This window comes from Nelumbo nucifera, chromosome 3 (assembly GCF_055504915.1).
Source record: "Nelumbo nucifera cultivar China Antique chromosome 3, China Antique-T2T, whole genome shotgun sequence".
Lineage (NCBI taxonomy): Eukaryota > Viridiplantae > Streptophyta > Magnoliopsida > Proteales > Nelumbonaceae > Nelumbo > Nelumbo nucifera.
Window position 1 is genome coordinate 65,605,680 of NC_142651.1, and position 22,572 is coordinate 65,628,251.

Sequence of the window (22,572 nt, forward strand, 5' to 3'; positions counted from 1 at the left end):
GTTGGAGTGATCAAGATTAGATCTTGATATCAGTCCTTTGTGAAAGGGTTGATTAAAAGTAGTGCTCACGTGCCATCCAGCTAATTCTTGCGAAGGATCCGGTTCTTGTGAAGAACGCTGTTGATTCTGCTCCATCCTGCACTGCGCCATCTTCAGTGGGAGTAGTTTTTTATTCCTTCCTTGGGCGTGAACACCTTCATTTGGAGATACTATTTCTCCGTATCAGGTATATCCCTTTGCTACTGCTGCTGTTTAGATCTGGTTCGGTTCATGGTTCAAGGTCTTTGAAAAATATGATTTTTTTCTAAAATAGAGAATACGATTCCCAGTAGGGTGGAGAGAAATTTTTGGAATTCGCCCATTCTATTCCGCAAGATTCGGGCGTCCATACGGTTGTGTCTAAAGCAGAATGTAGAAAAACTCAGGAAAGAATAGAGGAAGATGTAGAAAGTTAAACAGCAAATGGAAAGAGAATTAAAAAAATAATCCTTACCATAATTGCAACTAAGACTACTTGTTAAAGCTAGCTCCTAATTAGATTGAATATAATAGACTTGAAAAAATACATACTTGTCAACAAATACCCAAGATCACCAAAGTAACGCATGGTTAGAGAAAATAATAATTATTAAATATCTCTTTATAGAAAACCTTCTTGTTAGATTCTTCTACCAGTTGTCTTGGCTTGAAGGCCATAGCTTTGTGGCTCCATAGAATTTGTCTTTTAACAACTTAAACATTTCCTTTTTATTCTTTTTTTATTGGGTTATCCAAAATCGGTCAAATATATCTAGCCATGAGATCTATTTAAACCCAGTTCATAGCCGTTGTTATGAAATACTGAGATTGACAAGTGAGTTGACCAACTATAAGTAGTAATATTAGTTTTACATTGCTTTTTTTTCTTTGGTAGGTGACGTTGTCAAAATTAAATTACTAATGACGTGGAAAACTCTGGGTTAAACATAGTCATTTTCCCTATACACCCATAAAGCACGCTAATCAATTAAGTAAAAGCCAATTAATTATTTTCTATAGTGACATGGTATTTTTATACGATTGCTCTTCTAGCTCTCACTCTTTATAAGCTAGTGTAATAGCTTATTGCCATATGATAGTGTAATATAATTTATTTCTCCTGGTAAAATATGTTAGAATGTTAGTCATATTTTGTAAGTATAATTTAAGGAAATTTTTTAAGAAATATAATATTTATTGTAAATGAATAAAATATATAATTGATTTAAGTTATTGTGATGTGTTTCTATATAATATTCTTAAATTGGATATTTACGAGTCTCGTATTAATTTAAAATTTTCACAGCCGTTGAATTGATCTTAGAGATTTATGCTGTCAAGACTGACACCGTACCGCCAAATTGGTTGATGTGGCTTGTTTCAACCTACAGGATGAGACGTGAAGTATTGTTTTTAGCGGCAATTGATTAAAACTGCCATAAAGACTCACCAACTATCGCTAGAAAAAAGCAAAAAGGCGCGGGTTTTCCTCCCCCTCTCTCTCGCTCTTTATCTCAATCTCTCTCAGTCCTCTCTCTCGCTCTCTCTTTCTCTCTCGTGCTCTCTCTCTCTCTCACAGTTGTTCTCACGCTCTCCTTGCTCTCTATCTCAATCTATCTCACACACAGTCGCACATCTCAATCTCTCGCTCTCTATCTCAGTCACACATCGGCGGCATCTGATTCAGGTAAAAATCCCTTTCTCTCTGTTTTTTAGGTTTTTTATTTAAAAAAAAAAATCAATAGTCGAGCAGCTCACCAAAGAGCTGATCTCAGAGTTCAATGAGGCTTTCAGTCTCTTCGATAAGTAACGTCATTGAACTCTGAGATCTACTCTTTTGAATTTGAATTCAATTTGATCCTATTTTGTCGGATTCATATATATTTCTATCAGATTTTTGAATTGGATCTGATAAAAAATTAGGTTCTATTTTAAAATCAGAACGAATTTGATGTATATTGATTTTTTAAAATAAAAATGGTTGAAAAAAATGCTTATGTTTTTCTGCATGTTTTTCCTTGTATAAACTGTTTTATCTTTTTCTATTAATAATTAGTTAAATTCTATAAGTAGCATTTGTATCTGAAGAAGGTTTCTGGGTTTGGCTACACCACAGAACTTGTCTTACAATAATTTGAGTGGCCTTATTCCCAAGTTTCCTGCACCATCATTCAAGTAAGTTGCTGCTAAGTTTGAGTGGCCTTACAATAAACTGTTTTATTCTCATTATATTCTGATCCCAAAGCTAGCATATATATAGAAAAGCTCTCCTAGAATGCTTTCATGTCTAAACATATATTGCACACCTTCTCTTCCATCTTTAACTGTATTTGGTTTCTAAAATGTTATCTCTTTGATTATTATATTACATTGATAAGTTACTGTTTTCTTACTGCTGGTTGCTGAATTAATATAATACACTATTTATTCTCTCCCTCTCTCTCTCTCTCTGATATACTCATTTAGTAATCACAAGGATTTGCCAATTAATTATTGTTGTTGACATCAACAAATTGAAATAGAGGTAAGTTTATAACACAAACTTGTAGTGATTGCATAAGGTTAATTTCATCCTCCCATGAATCAAGTGATAACAAATTCGTCTTAAAAACTAGGCAATTAATTCCATCATCAAGGTATCACTATAGACGTCCAAATCCACCTTCCCCCAATACTCTTGAATCATCAAAGTTATCGGTAGCTCTCTCTATTTCACCTGCACTAAAAGTTCTTTTAGTTCCTGTATATGTTGCAAAGCTACATCCAAAGGATAGTGATGCAGAACTGGCTCCACTTCCAAACATCATAGATCCAGCAGCCTGTAGAAATGAATATTCGATATGTACTATTTAACCAAAAAAATAAAAAAATAAAAGCAGTTATAATGATAAGAAATATTAGCAGTGCTTTACTTGATGGCTTAGCTAGGGAAGGTACAAAAGCTTCAATGGTGGATGCAGGTTGACTAGAATGTCATCCACATTTCAATATTAACACCCAAGCGGCTCCAACACAGAATGCAATGGCTATAACAGATAACAGATTATTAGTTTCTATTAATCTCTCTACATGGGGACCCCCTTAGACTTAGCTAAGGCCATCCTTCCACAATTGGTTAGGTTTTAAAATTTGAATTATTACTTCTAGAAGATGGGCCATAGGGGAGGGGGAGAGTACAAAATAAGTAACAATTTGTGTTCCTTCACTTTCTCAAACAGAGCTGTTTGGCAAGTTCAAGATCTTTTTTGAGGTTACCAAGAAAAGGAAGTTTTGAGGTCACCATTGATTTTATGTCGCCAATTCTATGTTTTTTTTTTTTTTGCAGATTTCATGAGAACTCCATTGAGAGTATGCGACAATAATATTTCAAATAAACTGAATTGAAAATTTATTCCATTTCCACTTTGAGATTCAATTGCAGCAGCCTAATGTAATGTAATGACTGTGTATAACTATTTTTGCTCTGGTCTCTTCCTTGGCTCAGTCCTTAGTTGAGAAGTAATTGCAAGTTTGCAACTTGGGTCAGGTTAGGCTGGGTTGGAAATTTGTTGAACTTTCGGTTGGGAAACCCAATTTACAAATAAAAAAAACCGAGGATTGTAAAGATAACTTATGTGTTTTTTTTTCAGAACTTATTAATTTCTAATAGTTAGATTAGTAGGGTCTCTCTTAACCTTAGCTTTTTTTACTTTGTTAATAACAAAATTATTCATAGTTATCCATCTTAAGGGTGATTAAGCAAATGGCAGATGCCAAAAATAATAGTACTTAATTATTGCTTTATTAATTGAGGGTAAAATTATAAACAAATTATTTATGAGGACAATTAATTAATAGCACTACTTTTTGTTTTGACATTTATCGGGGGCTAATGCAAGCTGCATGGAGTCAAATTTCATCAAATTGATGTATACTTAATCATAATTAGGGTTAAAGTTGACACCATCTAAGGAAATTGTGAGATTTTCCAAGTCTACCTAGAATTTCCTAATGTTGTGTTTTCTCCAATGAAGTCACTAAATAACACAGGTTCCTAGCTCACAAAAACCATCTTTTTCTCTCGACCATTTCAATGGAAACTCTAGAATCTTACTCCATATAGATTCTACAACCTAGATAATGTGATTTGATCCGGGATAAAAGAATATAAAAGACTTCAACTCCAATGGTAATGCAAGTTGATCATCTATGTTGCACAGTAAACTTTAATTCCATGCATTTTAACCATGAAAGATTTTCATCTCAGCCTTAATCCCAATTTCTAACCTTAGGAGTACTTAACTATTCAACATAGATGTATTCTGTTACAAAGAGTCACCTTACTGCAATAAATGGACAAACATAGATGTATGTCTTCATCAATACATCATCCTGTACTCATGGTAGATTCAGCCCAAAACCAGCTCAGCTCCTGTAAATTGGTGCCAGAGCCCTTTCTTCTGCCAAGTTGGCATGATGTGGCAAATCCAGACTATAGATCGATCAGATAGAAGACCTTATCCAATCCACATCATCAGCCCTGTATTATTCACCATTTATGGAGCTTTTTCTCCATCTGTATTAGGTGCCAAAAGCCAGCTCCACCCTTTTGAACTTCTGGACATAAACATGACCCAGGAATAATAATAGATGGGAAAATGGGTATAAGAATTCTCAGTGACTTAGACTTCTTGTTCCCAGATAACCCATCTATTTACAATGGATAAAGAGTAATTGCAGTTGTTTCTTCTCCATCTCAGGACATTTAGCCAATTAGCCCAACAAACAATAAAAGCATTCCACCCCAATAAAATGGTGAATATGTTTGCAGCAGTTAAAATGTGCTTTCTGGAGGACATGCAATCTTTTCTTGGAGGCTGGGATTTGAAACCATTAAGTAAGAATGGAAGAGTAGCATGGAGCGTCATACCTGTGACAGTGTTTGGGTGGTGTGGGATGAAAGAAATGCTAGAATATTTGAAGGAAAGAAAGGCTTAGTTTAAGAGGTGATAAAGAGGAATATGAAATGCTATTTTTGTGATTGGCAAATCATAAATTATATAAAGGAAGAAACTAGAGCTCTTATTTTCGGAAAATCTTTTTTTTGGAATATCTAATACAATAGAATACTCCACAGTTTCATAAAAAATATAAATGATATGGAAATGGAAGAAACTGGTTTGTTTCTCCATGGATTCTTTCCTTTTTCCAGGGTCTGCATCTCAAGTTTATGACTTATTAGGTCCCAAGTTCTCTTTCTGGGAAAGATGAGAACTATGATAGCTAGGTTCCTATACAGAGCGCTGTATTGTCCCGGATACCATATCCGTCTGTATCCTTTCTGTATTTGTGTAAAATGACATGATTTCAACCTTATGCCAAACAATCTTTGTGGACCTCACAAGACATTCCTTCCTAAAGTTTCTAGGCATCCTAAAGCACATTGTTAAACTTATTAGGATCTACTAAATAAATTAAAATTCAAGAATTTCTTCAAATCTGAAAACTATGGTAGTTTGCAGAAATGCCCTCCAATGCCTAAAAATCTGTAATTCAACGACTTCTTTTGTGTTACTGCACCCTTCTCCTGCATTCAAGCAATGGAACTTACCATGACAACTAGTTTACTTTCCAATGATGCCCTGAGAGATTCCATCTTCCCCTTCAACACTAGCAAGACCAATGACCCAGTCAAGCTGTATAAGTTTAATTGTTGATTCCATCAAAATACAGATCAAATTTCCAAGTTATCAGAAAATGATTGAGAACCAGAATGTAAAGCAAGTCATTTATTTTCTGAAATCGTACAAAATTGGACCTCAAGATTTTTTAAAACGTGTGGTCTGTCTCCATACTCTTGGTGTGACTAAATTGAAACCCTTACTTTAAGGATTTGTGCCATGTTTGTTCTTCTATACTTGTATATTCTCTCCTCTGAATGATAGTACCAGAGCCCAGCCAGCTCTCTCTTCTATACTTGTATGTGTTCTACAAGGAGGAGGAGTACTGTAACATGGGCTCACACATGAAATGGGCTGCAGCCTGTATGCCCAATAGAATCAACATGATTGGATGAGACATCTGAGAGGACTTGTCGAGGAGGCCGCCAATGGGTTTTTGAAGGTCCAACTTTGTCTACTAAATGAGCCAATGAAAATAGAAAGGGAATGGTGGGTGTGGGTTCACCTATTAATTCCATGCATCATCTACAATAGTGCCAACACTCTTAGGTTCTTAGCTACTAATTAATTTTGTAAGGTTCTATATATTCTAGTCCTTAGTCACCACCAATGACCATAGTGTTATTCAAGCGCAACAAATTATCTAGGATTTACAAGTTCGAAGATAGTTTGGTTTGGGCAGAAAACCAGTGGGTGAGAGTGAGACTAAGGGAGACAGAAAGGAGTACAAGTGTCAGGTGATGAACCCATACCAAGTTGTGAAAAAATTCTTTACATTGTGCAGCTTTGGTATGGGTTCACACTTTTTACTTTCATGTTACAAACAAGGCAAAGGTTGATCAATCTATATGCTTGTTGTAACATGATTTGTTTATTAGTTTCAAAGAGTTCATGTAACACAGCTGAAATCAAACCTGGAAAGGTCATGTTTCATCAAATCAGAATCAGACCCGTCCTATCCCAATGTAGTCTATACATGTCTCTGTTAGTGGTTATGTGGCCTATTTGACTAACCTCCCCTATGGATGAATGGCATGTGAGGGTGTTGCAGTCATGAAGAAGCCAACAACCCAATGAATGGCTTATTCACTAAAAGACGAAGCAATAAGCCATTCAGTCTGCCATTAGCAGACCCCATAGTTGTCAAGGCACCTAGGCAAGCCTAGGCAACTACAAGGCATCCAGGTGCCTTCTCATTTTCCTTTTCTCTAATTGGTTTAGAGCTCAAACCCTAGAGAAAGACTAGAAACTTCTCCACAATCAGTTGACTCCACAAGGTTTGGGGTTGAGATTCTTCCGAATCGGAATTCAAAGGAAAGTAAGTTTTGAAATTCTTCTTGAAATCCTTATCCATTATTTTCATTCATATCACAATTGATCTCTTGTCTTTTTTCATTAGGGTGTAAGATGGACAAGAGTTGGATTCACCGATCAAGAACTTCTAAAGAGTATCTAGATGGCGTTGATCAGTTCATTAGGTTTGCTTTTAGGAAGGCAGACCGCGAAGGAAAAATTCGATGTCCTTGTACAAAATGTGGAAATGTTTTGTTGATGGATCAAGTTGATGTGAAAGATCATCCAATCATAAATGGGTTTCTTCGAGGTTATACGGAGTGGGTATTTCATGGAGAGTCAATTTCTGTGCATACGACATATAATGAGTTTCGTTCTTCTGATAACCCAATTGTGTGTGATGATGTGCATGGGATGATTCATGATGCATGTGTTCTTCCTACAGTGGAACAATGTGATGAAATGATGGATATTCCAGTACAACCTAGTGGAGGGCCTAATCCTGATGCTTAGAATTTTTTTAATCTCTTACAAGATGCTGAACAAGAATTATATCCAGGGTGTACAAGATTCTTAAAGCTTTCGTTCATTGTTAGGCTATTTCATATGAAGTGTTTGTATGGATGGAGTAACAAGTCATTTACCGAGTTGCTTGAATTGTTGAAGGAGGTGCTCCTAGAAGGTAATCAAGTACCAAGTTCTTTCTATGAAACAAAGAAGATGATAGGAAGTCTTGGACTTAAGTATGAAAAGATTGATGCATGTTGTTTTGGCAAGAACATGCTAATGATGAGATCTGTTCTATGTGTGGTGATTCAAGATGGAAGCCAAATGGCAACCATGAGAACAACACTAATGGGGCAGTTGGTACAAGGGAGAGAAAGATTCCTGCAAAGGTCCTACGCTATTTTCCTCTAAAGCCAAGGCTGCAACGTCTTTTCATGTCAACTAAAATGGCATCTCTTATGACTTGGCATGAAAATGGACGTATCAAGGATGGCTTCATGAGACACCCTGTTGACTCTCCTACTTGGAAGGAATTTGATGCTAAGTATCCAAAATTTGCAGCTGAACCTCGCAATGTTAGGCTTGGTTTGGAAAATGATGGCATAAATCCCTTCAGAACACTCGGTGCCACATACAGTACATGGCCAGTGGTATTGATCTTATACAATTTTCCCCCATGGATGTGTATGAAACAGCCCTATTTGTTTTTGTCATTGATTGTTCCTGGTCCAAATGCTCCCAGAAATGATATCGACGTGTACTTACAACCCGTTATTGCTGAACTCAAGGAATTGTCGGAGGATGGGGTTGAAACATATAATGCATCTACTAATCAGAACTTCCAACTGCGTGTTGCTTTGTTAACAATAATAAATGACTTTCCTGCATATGGCAATTTATCGGGTTGGAGTACCAAAGGGAGGTTTGCATGTCCATCATGTAACAGTGAAACTTGCTCTCAATGGTTGAAGCATGGTCAAAAGTTTTGTTACATGGGCCATCGACGATTCTTGGATACCAACCACAGATTTCGATACGAGAAACAATCATTTGATGGAAATCAAGAGTTTAGGGTTGCACCTACTCCACCAAGTGGCACTACTGTATTGCACCAATTAGACGGATTGCAGTTCACACTTGGAAAAAAGGACCAAGGTAATATTGGGGGAAAAAGGAAACGCAACACTGAGTTGGAGAGTCGTTTCTTTAAATGGAAGAAGAGGAGTATATTTATCCTATTACCGTATTGGCAGCACAATTTGTGTCGTCATAATCTTGATGTGATGCATATAGAAAAGAATATATGTGACAACCTAATAGGGACCCTCTTGAACCTTGATGGTAAGACAAAGGATAATGTAAAGGCACGCTTAGATCTGAGAGTAATGCGAATAAGGCCCGAGCTTCATCCTCAACAACATGGATCAAATTTTGCATATTTGCCCCTTGCGTGTTACTCCTTATCTTCTGCTGAGAAGGAAGTTTTTTGTAGAGTATTGAAATCAATTAAGGCTCCGGATGGATATGCATCCAACATATCCCAGCGGGTGGATGTGAGGCAACGCAAAATTTGGGGTCTCAAAAGTCATGATTGTCATGTTTTAATGCAACAGTTGCTTCCATTGGCCATGCGGAGAACATTGCCTAAGAATGTGTACTCCTCTTTGACTGAGCTATGCAATTTTTTCAGGAAGTTGTGCTCAAAAGTATTGAACCCAGATGAGTTATGCAGAATGGAGAGGAAGATTGCACTAATACTTTGTCGTCTAGAGAGGATATTTCCTCCATCATGGTGCATTTAACAATACATCTAGCACATGAGGCTAGTATGTGTGGCCTGGTACAATTTCGTTGGATGTATCCAATTGAGAGGTAAATCTTTATATTTATTTCAATGTTTGATATATTTACACACACAAATTTTATTATTTAAAATTTCATTCTCTCTATCTAGGTGCCTTGGAAAGCTGAAATCCTATGTCCGCAACAGAGCATATCTAGAAGGCTCTATAGCAGAAGGTTACTTGGCTAATGAATGTCTAGCTTTTTGCTCATGGTACCTACATGGTGTAAAGACTAGGTTTAATAGACCAATAAGAAATAATGATGAGGCAAATAATGGAATGCAAGGATTCTCAATGTTTAAGATGTCGGGTCGTCATTTAGGAAATGTTGATTATATCCAATTAAATGACATCTCATGGGCCCAATCACATTGATATGTGTTATTCAATTGTGACAAAGTGATTCCCTATATTGAGTAAGTTTTTGCTTGAATATGACTTTTTAGATTGATAAGTAAACTTTAATCTTAAAAATTTTAAGAATACTAACCTTAGTTTCATGTAGACAACATGCTACAATTATCAAGCGTCAACATCGACGTACCCGTCTAAGAGAAAGAGAGATGCAACAAATTCAAAATACAAAATTTCATGAATGGTTTAAGTCACATGTAAGAAACTTCTTGCACTATGCAACTTCGTACACCTTGTTTGTAAACACAAATCCATCTCAAGCATTTGTTTTTGTGTGTTCGTTAGGTTGCAAACCTTGAATCAAAAAATAATCGTCAAATTTCAGAGGGGATTAAATGGTTGACTAAAGGTCCATTGCGTGAAGCGCAGAGGTTCAAGGGGTTTATTATAAATGGTTTTAGATTTTGCACCAAGGATCGTGAACGACGACGAAAGACACAAAATAGTGGGGTGGTTGTCATGGCAAAGACATCAAGTTTTGCCAGTTCAAGAGATAGAAATCCAAATTTCTGGGGATGTCACTTATTATGGAACATTAACCGACATCATCGAGTTAAATTACTATGAGAAGTTTAGGGTTGTATTATTTTGACGTGATTGGGTTGATGTAACACAAGGTAGAGGAATAAAACAGGATGAGTATGGCTATACACTAGTTAACCTCTCGCATTTAATGCGTAGTTCACAGTTAGAGGACGAGACATTCATTTTAGCCTCCCAAGCCCAACAAGTTTTTATGTGAAAGACCCTAATGAAGATAATTGGAGTATTGTTATGAAGACAATCCCAAGAGATTTATTTGATATGCGGGTCGAAGAGCTTGACGGAGATGATGATTTGAAAGTTGAGCCACCCAGAACACATGTAATGGAAGACACTCCTGACGATAACATTGATTGGGTTCGTGATGATGTTGATGGAACAATTATTGAGGCAACCATTTCCAATGATGAAGATGATGATGTACATGAGCCTACATATGAGGAAGAGTCAGAGGATGATACCTTTTATGACTACATCTGATGTTGATCAGTTTGCATGAATTAAAATGTGGTTCCTTATATTTATTTGTACTTTTAAGAGAAATCACACCTCGTGTATCTCTTTGTGATGTTGTAACTTTGCTTACATTTTGGTAATAAAGTAACTTTTTCAATATTCAAAAAAAGATGTATGTGATAATAGATATGCTATTCTAGTATGCTTGTGCAATTTAAATTATTATGCTTGTATTATTCTATTATGGTAGACATGCGATCTGAATTTAATTGAGAATGTTTGTTTTCTTTCTCATAGGAAATTATGGCTGAAGATACTGTTGGTTCAACTGGTATTATTTTATGAATAACTTTTTATTTGGGCCTTATTTTTTATTTTTATCATATTCACTTTGAATATTTTAACTTCTTGTGTACTATGAAATAGATGCCTCAGTGCAAAGGAGGGGCAGGGGCCCCACAAGAGCTGTTGACATATGGAACTTGCCAACAGGAGAAAAAATCCCCATAACATTAAATGAATTAGGCCAAGGAATTGGAGAAAATACAAAGAAATTAGTTAAGTTTATGGGGACAATTGCAAGGAACAGCGATCTCTGTCCTCTGGGTTTCAAGCAGTGGACTTCATTTCCAACTCCACGTAAGGAGGACATTTGGAACCTTGTAGTAGTATGATTTTTTTTAATTTAGGTTTGCTTATTTGTTTGAATTCATAAATTAATCGCTAATACATTGGCTTAAATGTGTTCTTTGTAGGGTAAATTTGAGATAGACAATAAAGGTAGAAAGTGGGTATTGTCCTCAATTGGAAAAAAATGGAAAGATTACAAGTCAGATTTGAAAGCCATGTACTATGATCCAGTTACCCCTGATGAGGCAATGCGGAATTGCCCAAATAGGGTTCCTAGCGATCAATGGCAGATTCTTGTCGCTTTTTGGAACTTTGATGAGGGCAAGGTATTATCTCTTAATTATATTGATTAGCCTATATTGTTTGAGTGTCACAATATACATGGCCTTACACTTTTAGTTTCTATAAAACTGTAGAAACGGAGTGCTATAGCTAGAGGAAATCGGTCCCAGCAAAAATACGCACACTCTGGGGGGGACCAAGAGTAATGCAAGAATGCATCATGAGATGGTAATACAATCAGCTAACTATACTACTACTTGAAAATGATGATAATGTCTAATGCTTAGTATGAATATAGATGCAGGAAACTGGTGATGGGGCACAACCAAGTAAGGGAGTTGTGTGGATTAAAACACAGAAGGAAAGATGGGGCGCCTGTAGATGCAGAATCAAGAAGGGCAATGGTTGTTTATTGAACTAGTGAACACACACACACGTATTTAATGTTAATTATATGTTTTAGTATAAAAATCCCATATTAGCCTCAACAATTATGTTGTCTTTTGTAGGAACAATTAGAGAACTTGGTATCACAACGGGCCACGACTTCTGGTGGGTCCTCAGTCCTTAATGACGATGACTTTGATCAAATATTTGGAGTGGAACGACATGGGTACGTGCGAACGTATGGGTTAGGCGTTACTCTTCCCACTCTGAGCATGAGTTGTAGAAATAGAGCATCAAAGTCTACATCAACAAGAGGAGGTTGTGGGCATGAGGATAGAGATGAACGACTCAGGTGGATAGAAGATAACCTTGAAAGGGTGACTAGAGCATGTAGTGATGTACAACACCGGGTGGGAAGGGTAATATCCATACTTCCTCAAAATCTTAAAGACATGCTAAACGATGATCAGGATTTACCTTTAAGAGGTGCAGAGGTAATATGTGTCTCAAAGTACAATTCCAAGATTGGCATTCTAGATGTGTTTACTGATATGCTTTCTTGTTTGCTATTATTGTTAGGTTCCTGATTGATCATCAACATGACTGTAGAGATTTCTTCCTCCTCTGCCTCTTCCTCATCTTCTTCATTGATCTTGTCTATGGAACTGGGTCCAACTCATTGATGTTGTCAGACCATTCAACAAAACTGAGCTATAACCTCTTCTGTTAAGTGGATTTTTAAGTAGTGTCTGATAATTAGAAATCTCATATCTGTGTCTTGGAGAACTTCCATTCTACATTGATGCAGTAGAAAAGAATGTTGTAGATACTCCTAAAAAGTCTCAACAAGTTAATTCTATAACTGTCTCCTCTAGAAGACCCGCGATCCTTGCAGATGGGGACCAACACAACCCAGAGTGCTGCCTCAGAAGTTGCTATCTCTCCTCCTTCCATTGTCTTAGGGTCCAGTGGTTTCTGGTTTCTTATTTCAGGGTTCTTTCATGGATTAATTTTGATATATCCATATAAGATTATAACGTTAGCCCGATAACATCCATTATCTTTTTTTTTTTTTTTAGGATTTTGGCTCCAACAACCCACTCATAGAGGACCTGCTCCATGCAGTCAAGAATCTCTCAGCCGAGCTCTACAACAAAGATGTCTACTTCCTCATGGAGCTCATTCAGGTCTCTCTCTCTCTCTCTCTCTCTAAAGAACCACTGCAAAAGTTTAAGACCTTGGATTATTTTAATCTTTTTATGTTGGTGCTATATGATTTGATGATTCTTATTTTTCCATCCTAAATATTCAATCAAACTCAAACAAGTGGTTTAGTGGGTTAATATTCAATCAAACCAAGCATCTAGAAATTTGTTGGGTTCTTAATTTCTTATAAATATTTTTTTCTCTTTCTCTGATAATTTTGCAGAATGCTGAAGATAATGAATACTTGCCGGATGTGGATCCCTCTCTGGAATTTGTAATTACATACAAGGATATCACAAGCACTGGTGCTTCAATATTTGAATTCCTTCCAGTTGAGGCTTCACCTTACCAAGAGCTCAACGGAGTTGGAGAATCTATCAGAACCAAGATGCAGGCTAAGGAATTTGAATTATGACTCTTTCCTGCTTTCCAAGATTACATATTGTCCTTTTTGGGAGTGGTAAATTTGAATTATGATTTATGACTGGCATGCAAAATGCATAGAAGGTTGCCATTTGGTTCAACAAGCTCCAGAAAACATTTATCTGAATCTTCTCTTCTTAATTTTAGAAAATTGGTGTTGTAGATTTGCATGCAGAACTCTTGCAAGTCTTCCTATTTTGAAATATGTTAATCAGTACAACAATGTCCTGCTTTCATTTAACTCTGCACAGACAACAAAACAGAGAAATTTTTTGTCAGATGATGAACATCATGCATGGGTAAACAAATGGAACATGGAACTAGGTTGCAGTAAGATGTTTTTATTGCCCAATTCCATTCAAATGGCACTGAGAAAGTTTCCTAGAAGAGATACTATGATTTCATGGCTGTACCATATTGCAAGAATACAAGAAATCACTTTGTTTGATTTTGCTCGACCTATTTTCACTTATCTCTTTGTAAGAAATTTATTACTAAACTAGAGACTCTCAAATTTGTTTGTCCATTCCTATTGTTAATTCATTTGGGGATGTAATAAGGATTAACGAATAGCAAGCAGATCCTTGTCCCAGCACAAGGTAGTAAATGGTTGAACCTTTTGGGCTCGAATCCATGGCCAGGAAGTTATGATGAATTGGGGGAGAAATATGGACAAAGTGCTGACTTTGCTGATGAACATACATCAGTGGAGATGCTTTATGACTGTTAAATCATATATCAAAGCTACTGATATTCCTGAATTCCTAGGTGATGCTATTCTATGATTTGAATTTTTCAACTTGAAAAAGGAAGAAGTTTCCTTGCTTTTGGAATGGATCAGATATTTGAGGACTAAATCTGTTGCGCTACCAAAGTTGTTCGATGAAAGCATAAAAACAGGGAGATGGTTGAAAACTTGCTCAGGCTATAAGTCGCATAGTCAGTGTTTTCTATCCAATGGAGAAGAGAAGTCTATTTTTGCTGGAATGCATGATTTTCATGTGAAGTTTCCTATTCTTGATGAAAGCTTTTATGATAATAGGCTACGTTTATACATGAGTGATCTAAAGTGCATTGGTGTCCGGTCAGGGTTAGCAGAAGCATGCCAACTTATCATTGAATACCTTATATCTCTGTCGAATTTACTAGTTTAACTAAGGAAGTTGCAATTCCATTGTTGAAATTTATTAGGTACTTGAATGAGAGGGATGTGCTTTCTGGTGACATCACAGTGAAACTTAAACAAAAAGTAACATTGAAGACTTCCCAAGGTTACAAATCTGCTGATCAATCTATTTTTATGTTACATGTTCCGGCAAGAGATATCCTTGCATTCATGGATGTAAAATACTATGGGAGGATGTTGTCAGTTACCGCACGGAGCTCATGTTACTTGGAGTGGAAGTGGATTTACAAAAGATATACATATTGCTGGTCAGCAACTTTAATGTGCCTCTAGATGCCGAAGTAACCACATTAAGCAGAGATAGGGCTGCTTCATATTCAATTCTTTGGGATTCTGAATGGGAAACTCTCTCAGATTGCTGATCTTCCTTTAATTGATGATTCTTACTATGGGAAGAGCATATATTCCCTAAAGAATGAACTGAAAGAATGGGTTTTGTGATTGATTTGGATGAGTGGTTTGATTTTGTAACAAAAGGTTTAAAATTTCCCAAGGGACCTAGGAAGGTAACACCAAATTATGCATTTCCGTTGCTCAAGTATATAAGGAGGATACACACAGTCTAGGACACAAGTGGGTCTACTTCCAGATTTATAGAAAAGAATTGCTTAGCTGACAAGAACCGGTTGAAAGCCAGCCATGGATACAAATCTGCAAAAGGCTCAATTCAATTTGACTCAAAATGGGGTTCACTATCCCAAATTTCTGATCTTCCTCTCATTGATGATGCTTTCTGTGGTAAGAAAATGAGCTGAAGATGATGGGTGTTGCTGTCGAACTCAGTGATGTATCACACTTTGTGGTCAATGGTCTCAAGTTTACAAAAGATCTTGAAGCAATAACAACAGAAAGTGTGCTTGCATTACTAGAATGTATCTGCTTTCTACTAGTGGAATCACCAAAAAGCCTGCCTGATGAATTTTGTCAGAAGATTAGAAGTAAATGGTTGAGGACAGTTATGGGTTACAGATGTCCAAATGAATGCCTTCTTTTTTATTCTAGATCCTTTTCCATAAGCACACGAAGGAAATATTGGGCATCTATTCTAGAACTTGAAGATTAACCATAGAAGCCTGTTTTGTTATCGGAGGAGCTTTTTATGTTGGCTCTATGAGTGAACCACTTGGTTCAGGCCTTCATTGACCAAAGGGGTATGGATTCATAAATGGTCTGAATTCAGATTTCTAGTAACCATAGAAGCTCTCATGTACCGTTTGTCTAGGAATTATGTAGTGTTCGAGTATTGAGTTCATGCGAGAGGGCCATAAGAAGCCTGCCTAAGGCCCATAAAGCATGTTCCTCCAAACCAAAGTAGTAGAATGCAATGGGCCATTTCCTATAATTGTACAATGATGTTATGAACTAAATTGTATTTGTGATTCAAACATTTTGAATGGAGAATGGTTGTTTAAATTTTATTGTACTTGGTGTTTTTTTGGTATTTTATTTCAGTTTAAATGAATGTAGAGAACACAGGTAATTCGAAGAAAATTAGAAAAAAAAGGTTTGAAAAAAAATAATTCCTTTTAGCGGCTGTCATGACTGCCACTAAAGAAATTCAAGACTACCGCTAAAAAGCATGCACCAAACTTATTGCAGTAGCTAAATTAGTTTTAGCGGCAGTTGCAACTACCACTAAAAAGACTTTTAGTGGCAGTTTTACATTTATACTGGCAGCTATCAAAATTGTCGCTAGAAACTTGTAGTGACACATTTTTTAGCGGCACTTTGCCGACTGCCGATAAAGTTTCTAGCGGCAGTTTTGCCTGCCGCTAAAAGTCATTTTTCTTGTAGTGATTCCAGTATTGCCCGGGACCTTGGAGATAGATGGGCAAAACAGGAATGTTACACCTGACCCCTAGACTCGATTATGATACTGCACTAGGTGTCGGATTGGGTTGTCTTTGATGTACCAATCAGTGAGATCCTTAGAGAGGGTCAAAACCTGGGTATGTTGGGACAATCCGAGAATTCATCCGAGTGGCTGATCATAGTGACAGGATCAGCCTCTTTGTCGGACAAAGTGAATGATCGGGAAATGCACTCTCTCTGATGGAAACCTAAACTACCGGTAGTGGATTTCAAATGTGTTTGAAATTTGGTTTTGCAAAATATATTTATATAAAGATATACTTATATGATATGGTTTCAAATTGTTTGCAAAAGGTTTTAATTCCCGGGATCCATGTGAGTAGAGAGTGCAGCACTGTACCTTGCAGCCAAGGGAGATGTTCTCTCTTGCCGGGCAGTGTTTGATCATTAAGGGCTGAGAGGTTAAGTGTAAGACCATTGAGGGTTATACCTGATGGGCTAATCTTGCATTTGCCACAGTCCTTGGGCCTTCATAAGATGGCTGGACCCAAGGACCATTTAGTGTAAATGTTGGGCCCATTAAGAGCCCATGGTGATGGACTCAGGGGTTCACTGTATTCAGTAGTGAATTCGGCCAGGCCTTGTAATAGAGGCTAGACTTAACCCATGTGGCTGATGTGTAGATCAATGTTAGGGTCCCACTTCATACAAAGAGAACCAAGCTAGCCAGCATTAAAAGGAAGTGAGCCTGAAAGCTGAATGGGCCTAAAAGCCCATTTCAAACTGGATTAATTAAATAGGGGTGGATCTGGGTTTGGATTAGCAGATAAGGATAAGAGGACAAGTCTTATCCACTTAAAGAGTCCAGATCCAAATAAAGATTTGGATTAGGAAACTCCTAATTTGATTAGGAATAAGCTGATATTTAACTGCATATAAGATAAGGGGTTGTCCTTAACACTTAAAGAGTTCAGATCCGAATAAAGATTTGGATCAAAAGACTCCTAATCAGATTAGGAGGTTGTTTCTCTTTAAGGTTATAAATAGAGAGCAGGGCGGACATGAAAAAGACACCAGACACAACACAGAGAGAAGACAACTCAATTGGACTGATCTTGCCTTGAATTCTTTTTCTTCCTACTCTTGCCGCCCTACCCTGTTCGATCTCCAGTTCTTGGATCTGATCAAGATTTGATCTTGATATTGTTTCTTGCTAGAAGAAACAATTTGAAGTTGTGCTCACTATCCCATTCGATTTTTGCTGAAGAATCACAAGTTCTTGGTAAAGAACTACCTACTGATTCTGCCTCATCCTAAGCTGTGTCATGTTCAGTGGAGGGAGGATTTGGTACACTGTTTGGGTGTGGGCACCTACATTGGGAGGAGTTTTTTGCATGGATTCCGTATCAGGCATATCCCTTCCTAATCTTGGTTTCAGATTTGGTCCGGTTTTGGTTACAAGAACGAACCTTGAAAATGCAGTTTTCTAAATTGGGAATAGAATTCCTAAAATGAGTAAAGAAATTTTTGAAATTTCGCCCAACCTTCTTGCAAAGTTCGTCCATCCATATGATGGATCTCGCATCCCCTTCAATATCCTACACCTATACCTGCTATTGATAGGCATTCATTATATAAACCTTTAACTTGGATTATTTACTTTATCTGTAGAGGTGTTCTTTCTTAATCTTATTGGGGTTTTAATTGTGTATTTTCCTTTTGACTTGTAATGTGAATGTCTTTCCTATTCAGGAAAAAAAAATTGGTATGTGCACTGGTTAGGTCTCCCTAGTGTCAGAACTATGAAGTTCTAGTAGAATAGATGGTTGAGAATTGCAATTGCTCTTGTGGTTGCTCTGCTGTTCAAGATACATATAATCAGTCTTAATCATTGATGAAATTTGATAAAATATAATATCACGGGCTTTCATTGAACTTGAATGGTTTGTCATGTAAATATATTTCTTTGTTTCCATTTTCCAAGTTCATGTGATAATACTTCAAAGTTTCCAAGGTATGATGCATTTTTTAAGAAGATTGGTTGTCGCATTAAAGAAAAAACAAGTCAAATTCTAAGGCATCAATACTATATCTCAAAATATCTAAGCTTTTTTGATGTTTTAGATTAGTTGCTTGTACTGGTTCTCTAGTTTTCTTTAGTTGAGCTCATAGTTGGGAGAAATTTGTTATTCAGATTTCTAAACATTTAAGGAAATTCTCTAGATATTATGATTGATCCAAAAATAAATAATTAAATAAAACATAATGATATCCATCTTATGTGATATATAATGTCATTTCTATTATGTACCTACTAATGTTTTATTTTCCTTGTTTGGTAGGTTGAAATATCATTTCAAATGCGTACATTAAATCTTAGCAACAACATTTGTTTCATGGAGAATACGATTGTTTTGAATGGCAACTTAAAGTGGGGAAGGGGCAAATTATGGACTTCTATACTTGAGCTTAGTTTTGTTGTAAAACATAGAAGCAAAAGTATCATTTCATGTTGTTTTCAATTTGAAATCAGAAATCTTTGAAATCAGAACTTTTACGAGGTTAATCTTAAGGAGAAATCCATTGCCTCATATTTTAGAATAAAAATATATGATTTATTGATGGAAAAGAAAAGAGAACAACTAAAAATCTTGAGTTCTCCACCATTAGTGTTTGACCTCCCTGAAGATTGATTTTGGGGCCAAAACTTCCTTTAATTGGCCTACCTAACAGCTTGATGATCATGATTCTGTTATAATGGATTCTTTTCTGTATGATCTCTTTATATTTGGAAATTGGAAGTGGACCATATGTGATTGCTGAATTACCTTAATTTTGTAATGATGAGATCAGGAATTTGATCCATTATTATTGATATTTGGGTTTGTGTCATCCTAAATTATGGTGTAGATGCTATTGTCCTATGGCATTACAAGCTTTAAGTGTTGTTGAATATCCTTCCAAATTAGGATATAGATGTCTTATTCTTCAAATGGAGAAACTTTGAATGAGCTAGTTTCTATGCTCATCAATTTCAACCTCTAGAAGAATTTAATTAGTAATTACTATTTTGAATGTTGCAGGTGGAGAAATTCATCTTCAGATAAGTGCAAGGTAAAGGTGAGGAGGGAGCTTAGAGAACCAAGATTTTGTTTTCAAACAAAAAGCGATGTGGATGTATGGATATAAACAGATGAAGTATGGACAGAAAGTTGTCAAAATGGCCTGCAGCCTAGGTAATCTTCTTATTGTGCTTTCTAAAATAATGAGTAGATATAGATACGTGAAACTACGAAAGATAAAGGCTTTACTATATAGCTGACTATATATAATCAGTCACCAATTGATCATATAGATAAGGAAGTAGAACATGGATTGTTTTTGTCCCTTAAGAGTTGTCTATTTTTCGCATACCATAACAACAGTCCCCCTTTGGTAGTGGATGGCATCTAGGGTTGGCATTGCTTGACCTGACCCACCATCCCAACCAGGTTTCTGAGTTTGGGTTGGTGGGTCCAGTCCTAGTGTTTAATACAAGGGTATAAGACTATACCTAAGTTTTCATAAATTGACTTAAACATACCCTGAAATGTAAACATACCACATGAACATTTTTTAACAAAAAACTTTCTTTTATAATTCACCAGAACTTGGAATCATTTCATCAACTCTGCATCTCGGGTGGTTGATGGTGGGGATTTTATCCATAATAAGGGCAGCCCAGTGCATGAGGCTCCCACCAATGCGAGGTCTGGGGAGGGACAGATGTATGCAGCCTTACCCCTGCACATACAGAGAGGCTGTCTCCAAGATTTGAACCCTGGTCACCTAGGTTGCAATGGAACAACCTAACTGTTGCACCAAGACCCACCCTTAGGATTTTATCCATAATAGTGTGCAAATAAAGAAAATGGTTTTGGATGGACCATAGATTTCCATGCCCACTTCCATGCTATTGAAAAGTTGTTTGATTCATTCAAGTTTTTGAAAAAATACCTGAGAATGAGCCAGATTTGGATGCAGTCCATCACACCCGATCCTCAGATCTAAGCTAGACTTTTTTTAGGAAAATGTATCCTACATTAAACCAAAAAGGGGGAAGGGATGTGCGTGTGGAGATGTAAAAACCGATGGAGCAAAAAGACAAACATAACAGCCCTATCAAAAAGATGGAAGGCTATTTTTACTATACAAACAATCCTTGGCCATATCAGATTTAGCCAAAATATCAGTTGTTTGTTTAATTCCCTAGGAATCCATCTTTAGTTGCAAAGTAGGGAAGAAGACAGTTCATAGGATCAAAGCTGTATTTGGATTTGATTAATTTCATCCAACAGAGTTAACAACTCATAACCTTCTGGTTCTAAGACTATCTTTGCAAAATTGGGGCCCAAACCACTTCCCCAGCAATAATTTCATAGCAGTTCCAAATTTGGGCTTCTTTGTTTAGGGCCATATTGAAGATGTGGGGATAAGCCTAACAAAGGAGTCTTAATCCACACCCGGTATCTTTCCAGAATGATATGCGCCTACCATTTCCTGGTTTAAAAGCAATGAACTTAGAGAATTCCTCTTACTTTCCTAATGGAGTTTTGTTCATAAGACATGAGGACAATAACTATTTTCCTAATAGAGTTTTGTTCATAAGACAAAGATTTGATGTTGACCCCCCCTTTACTCTTAAATTCAGACTTGAGGACAAGCAATAAAATGGAACTTCTCTTCATCATTGATCCCAAATCCTGTCTTTCTTTCTTTAGATAACTTGTCACCACGGCTAGAAGAGTAACTTGCTTTATATTACCTTTTAGTCATCCATTTGTGAATCATTTAGTACATGTTTAAGGATAAAAGACTTAAACATACCCCAAGTTTTCATAATTTGACTTGATCATGCCCAGAGTTTTTAAAAGACTTAAGTATACCTTATAACTCTTTTAACCTTATTGTTTTCATTCAAAGGTAATTTATCTTTTTCTTGATAAAAAAAGCAACATCAAAGAATGGCAATTTAGGGTTTTAAAAATTCTAAATGGGTCAATGACATCACATCTTAACAGTTCTTAATGTTTTATTGATGGAGGGTATGTTTAAATCCAGTGGGGTCAACCTACAAGGTGTGTTTTTCCATTGCCTTTGGACTAAGTACTTGTTCTAATATTTTCTTTGTGTTTTCTTTGCAGGGTGATATTACATGCCACACAAGGAGCAATATTGAGTTGATGGATGACTTTTTTGATTAGTTTTTTATTGTTTTTGTTCTGTATGAATTAGAACAATTCATTCAACATTTATATAGTTTTTTGTGTAAATATGATTTTAAAATATAAATGTATGAATTTTATTTGAAATGCATATATATTTTGAATTTTATTAAAAAAATTAATTACAATTTTAATTTTAGTGGAAATGAACAGTACATATAGGTAAATAAAAAAACACATAATTATAATATTGGATTTGATAGTTGAACATGTTGGATTATCTATAGTGGCATTTATAAACATTGCCATAGTTTCAATTAAATAAAGCTATTGCAGCATATATAAATGTCGCAATATATTCAATTTGTTAGTAACTCTTGTGGCGTTTATAAATGATGTTGTTTGGCGTTTATGTAGCATTGTAGTGCCATTATAGGTGTTATATTTATACCTACGTTTATATTTGTCGCAAAAGACATGTAAATTAGTATTTTTAAACTTATAGTAGCTTATTGAGTAATTAAAAATATGTAAATTAATATTTTTAAACTTATCTATATGCTGCTATTGACTAATTAAAAGCCGCTATTGAATTGTTAATAGTGGCACTTAATTATATGCCGCTAAAACCTATACCGACATGGTTTTTAGTGGCATAAGATGATACGTCGCAAAAACGCCGATATAAATATATAGTGGCATATAAG

General features: G+C 36.2%; 2 protein-coding genes across 18 annotated transcripts; both read left to right on the forward strand.

Moving 5' to 3' along the window:
* The first annotated feature begins 1,452 nt into the window (after window positions 1–1,452).
* LOC104587313 (uncharacterized) lies at window positions 1,453–21,986 on the forward strand. Of its 17 annotated transcripts, none has more exons than XM_088901338.1 (13): window positions 1,459–1,705; window positions 2,135–2,193; window positions 11,033–11,066; window positions 11,162–11,374; window positions 11,491–11,691; window positions 11,782–11,875; window positions 11,946–12,051; window positions 12,157–12,528; window positions 12,614–12,965; window positions 13,114–13,221; window positions 13,464–13,638; window positions 19,743–19,897; window positions 21,845–21,986. In XM_088901338.1, the coding sequence occupies exons 9-12, from the start codon at window positions 12,930–12,932 to the stop codon at window positions 19,766–19,768; spliced, it is 345 nt and encodes a 114-aa protein (XP_088757464.1). In that variant the 5' UTR covers window positions 1,459–1,705; window positions 2,135–2,193; window positions 11,033–11,066; window positions 11,162–11,374; window positions 11,491–11,691; window positions 11,782–11,875; window positions 11,946–12,051; window positions 12,157–12,528; window positions 12,614–12,929; the 3' UTR covers window positions 19,769–19,897; window positions 21,845–21,986. The 17 variants fall into 17 exon arrangements, with proteins under 17 accessions (XP_088757456.1, XP_088757454.1, XP_088757453.1 ...); XM_088901340.1 differs by having other exon boundaries at window positions 1,460–1,705; window positions 13,464–13,700; window positions 19,745–19,897; XM_088901326.1 differs by having other exon boundaries at window positions 1,455–1,705; window positions 11,162–11,403; window positions 12,614–13,221; window positions 13,464–13,700; window positions 19,745–19,897.
* LOC148801290 (uncharacterized) lies at window positions 2,216–11,017 on the forward strand. The gene is made up of 4 exons (XM_088901323.1): window positions 2,216–9,350; window positions 9,433–9,738; window positions 9,828–9,933; window positions 10,022–11,017. The coding sequence occupies exon 1, from the start codon at window positions 7,733–7,735 to the stop codon at window positions 9,278–9,280; it is 1,548 nt and encodes a 515-aa protein (XP_088757449.1). The 5' UTR covers window positions 2,216–7,732; the 3' UTR covers window positions 9,281–9,350; window positions 9,433–9,738; window positions 9,828–9,933; window positions 10,022–11,017.
* Window positions 21,987–22,572: the final 586 nt, after the last annotated feature.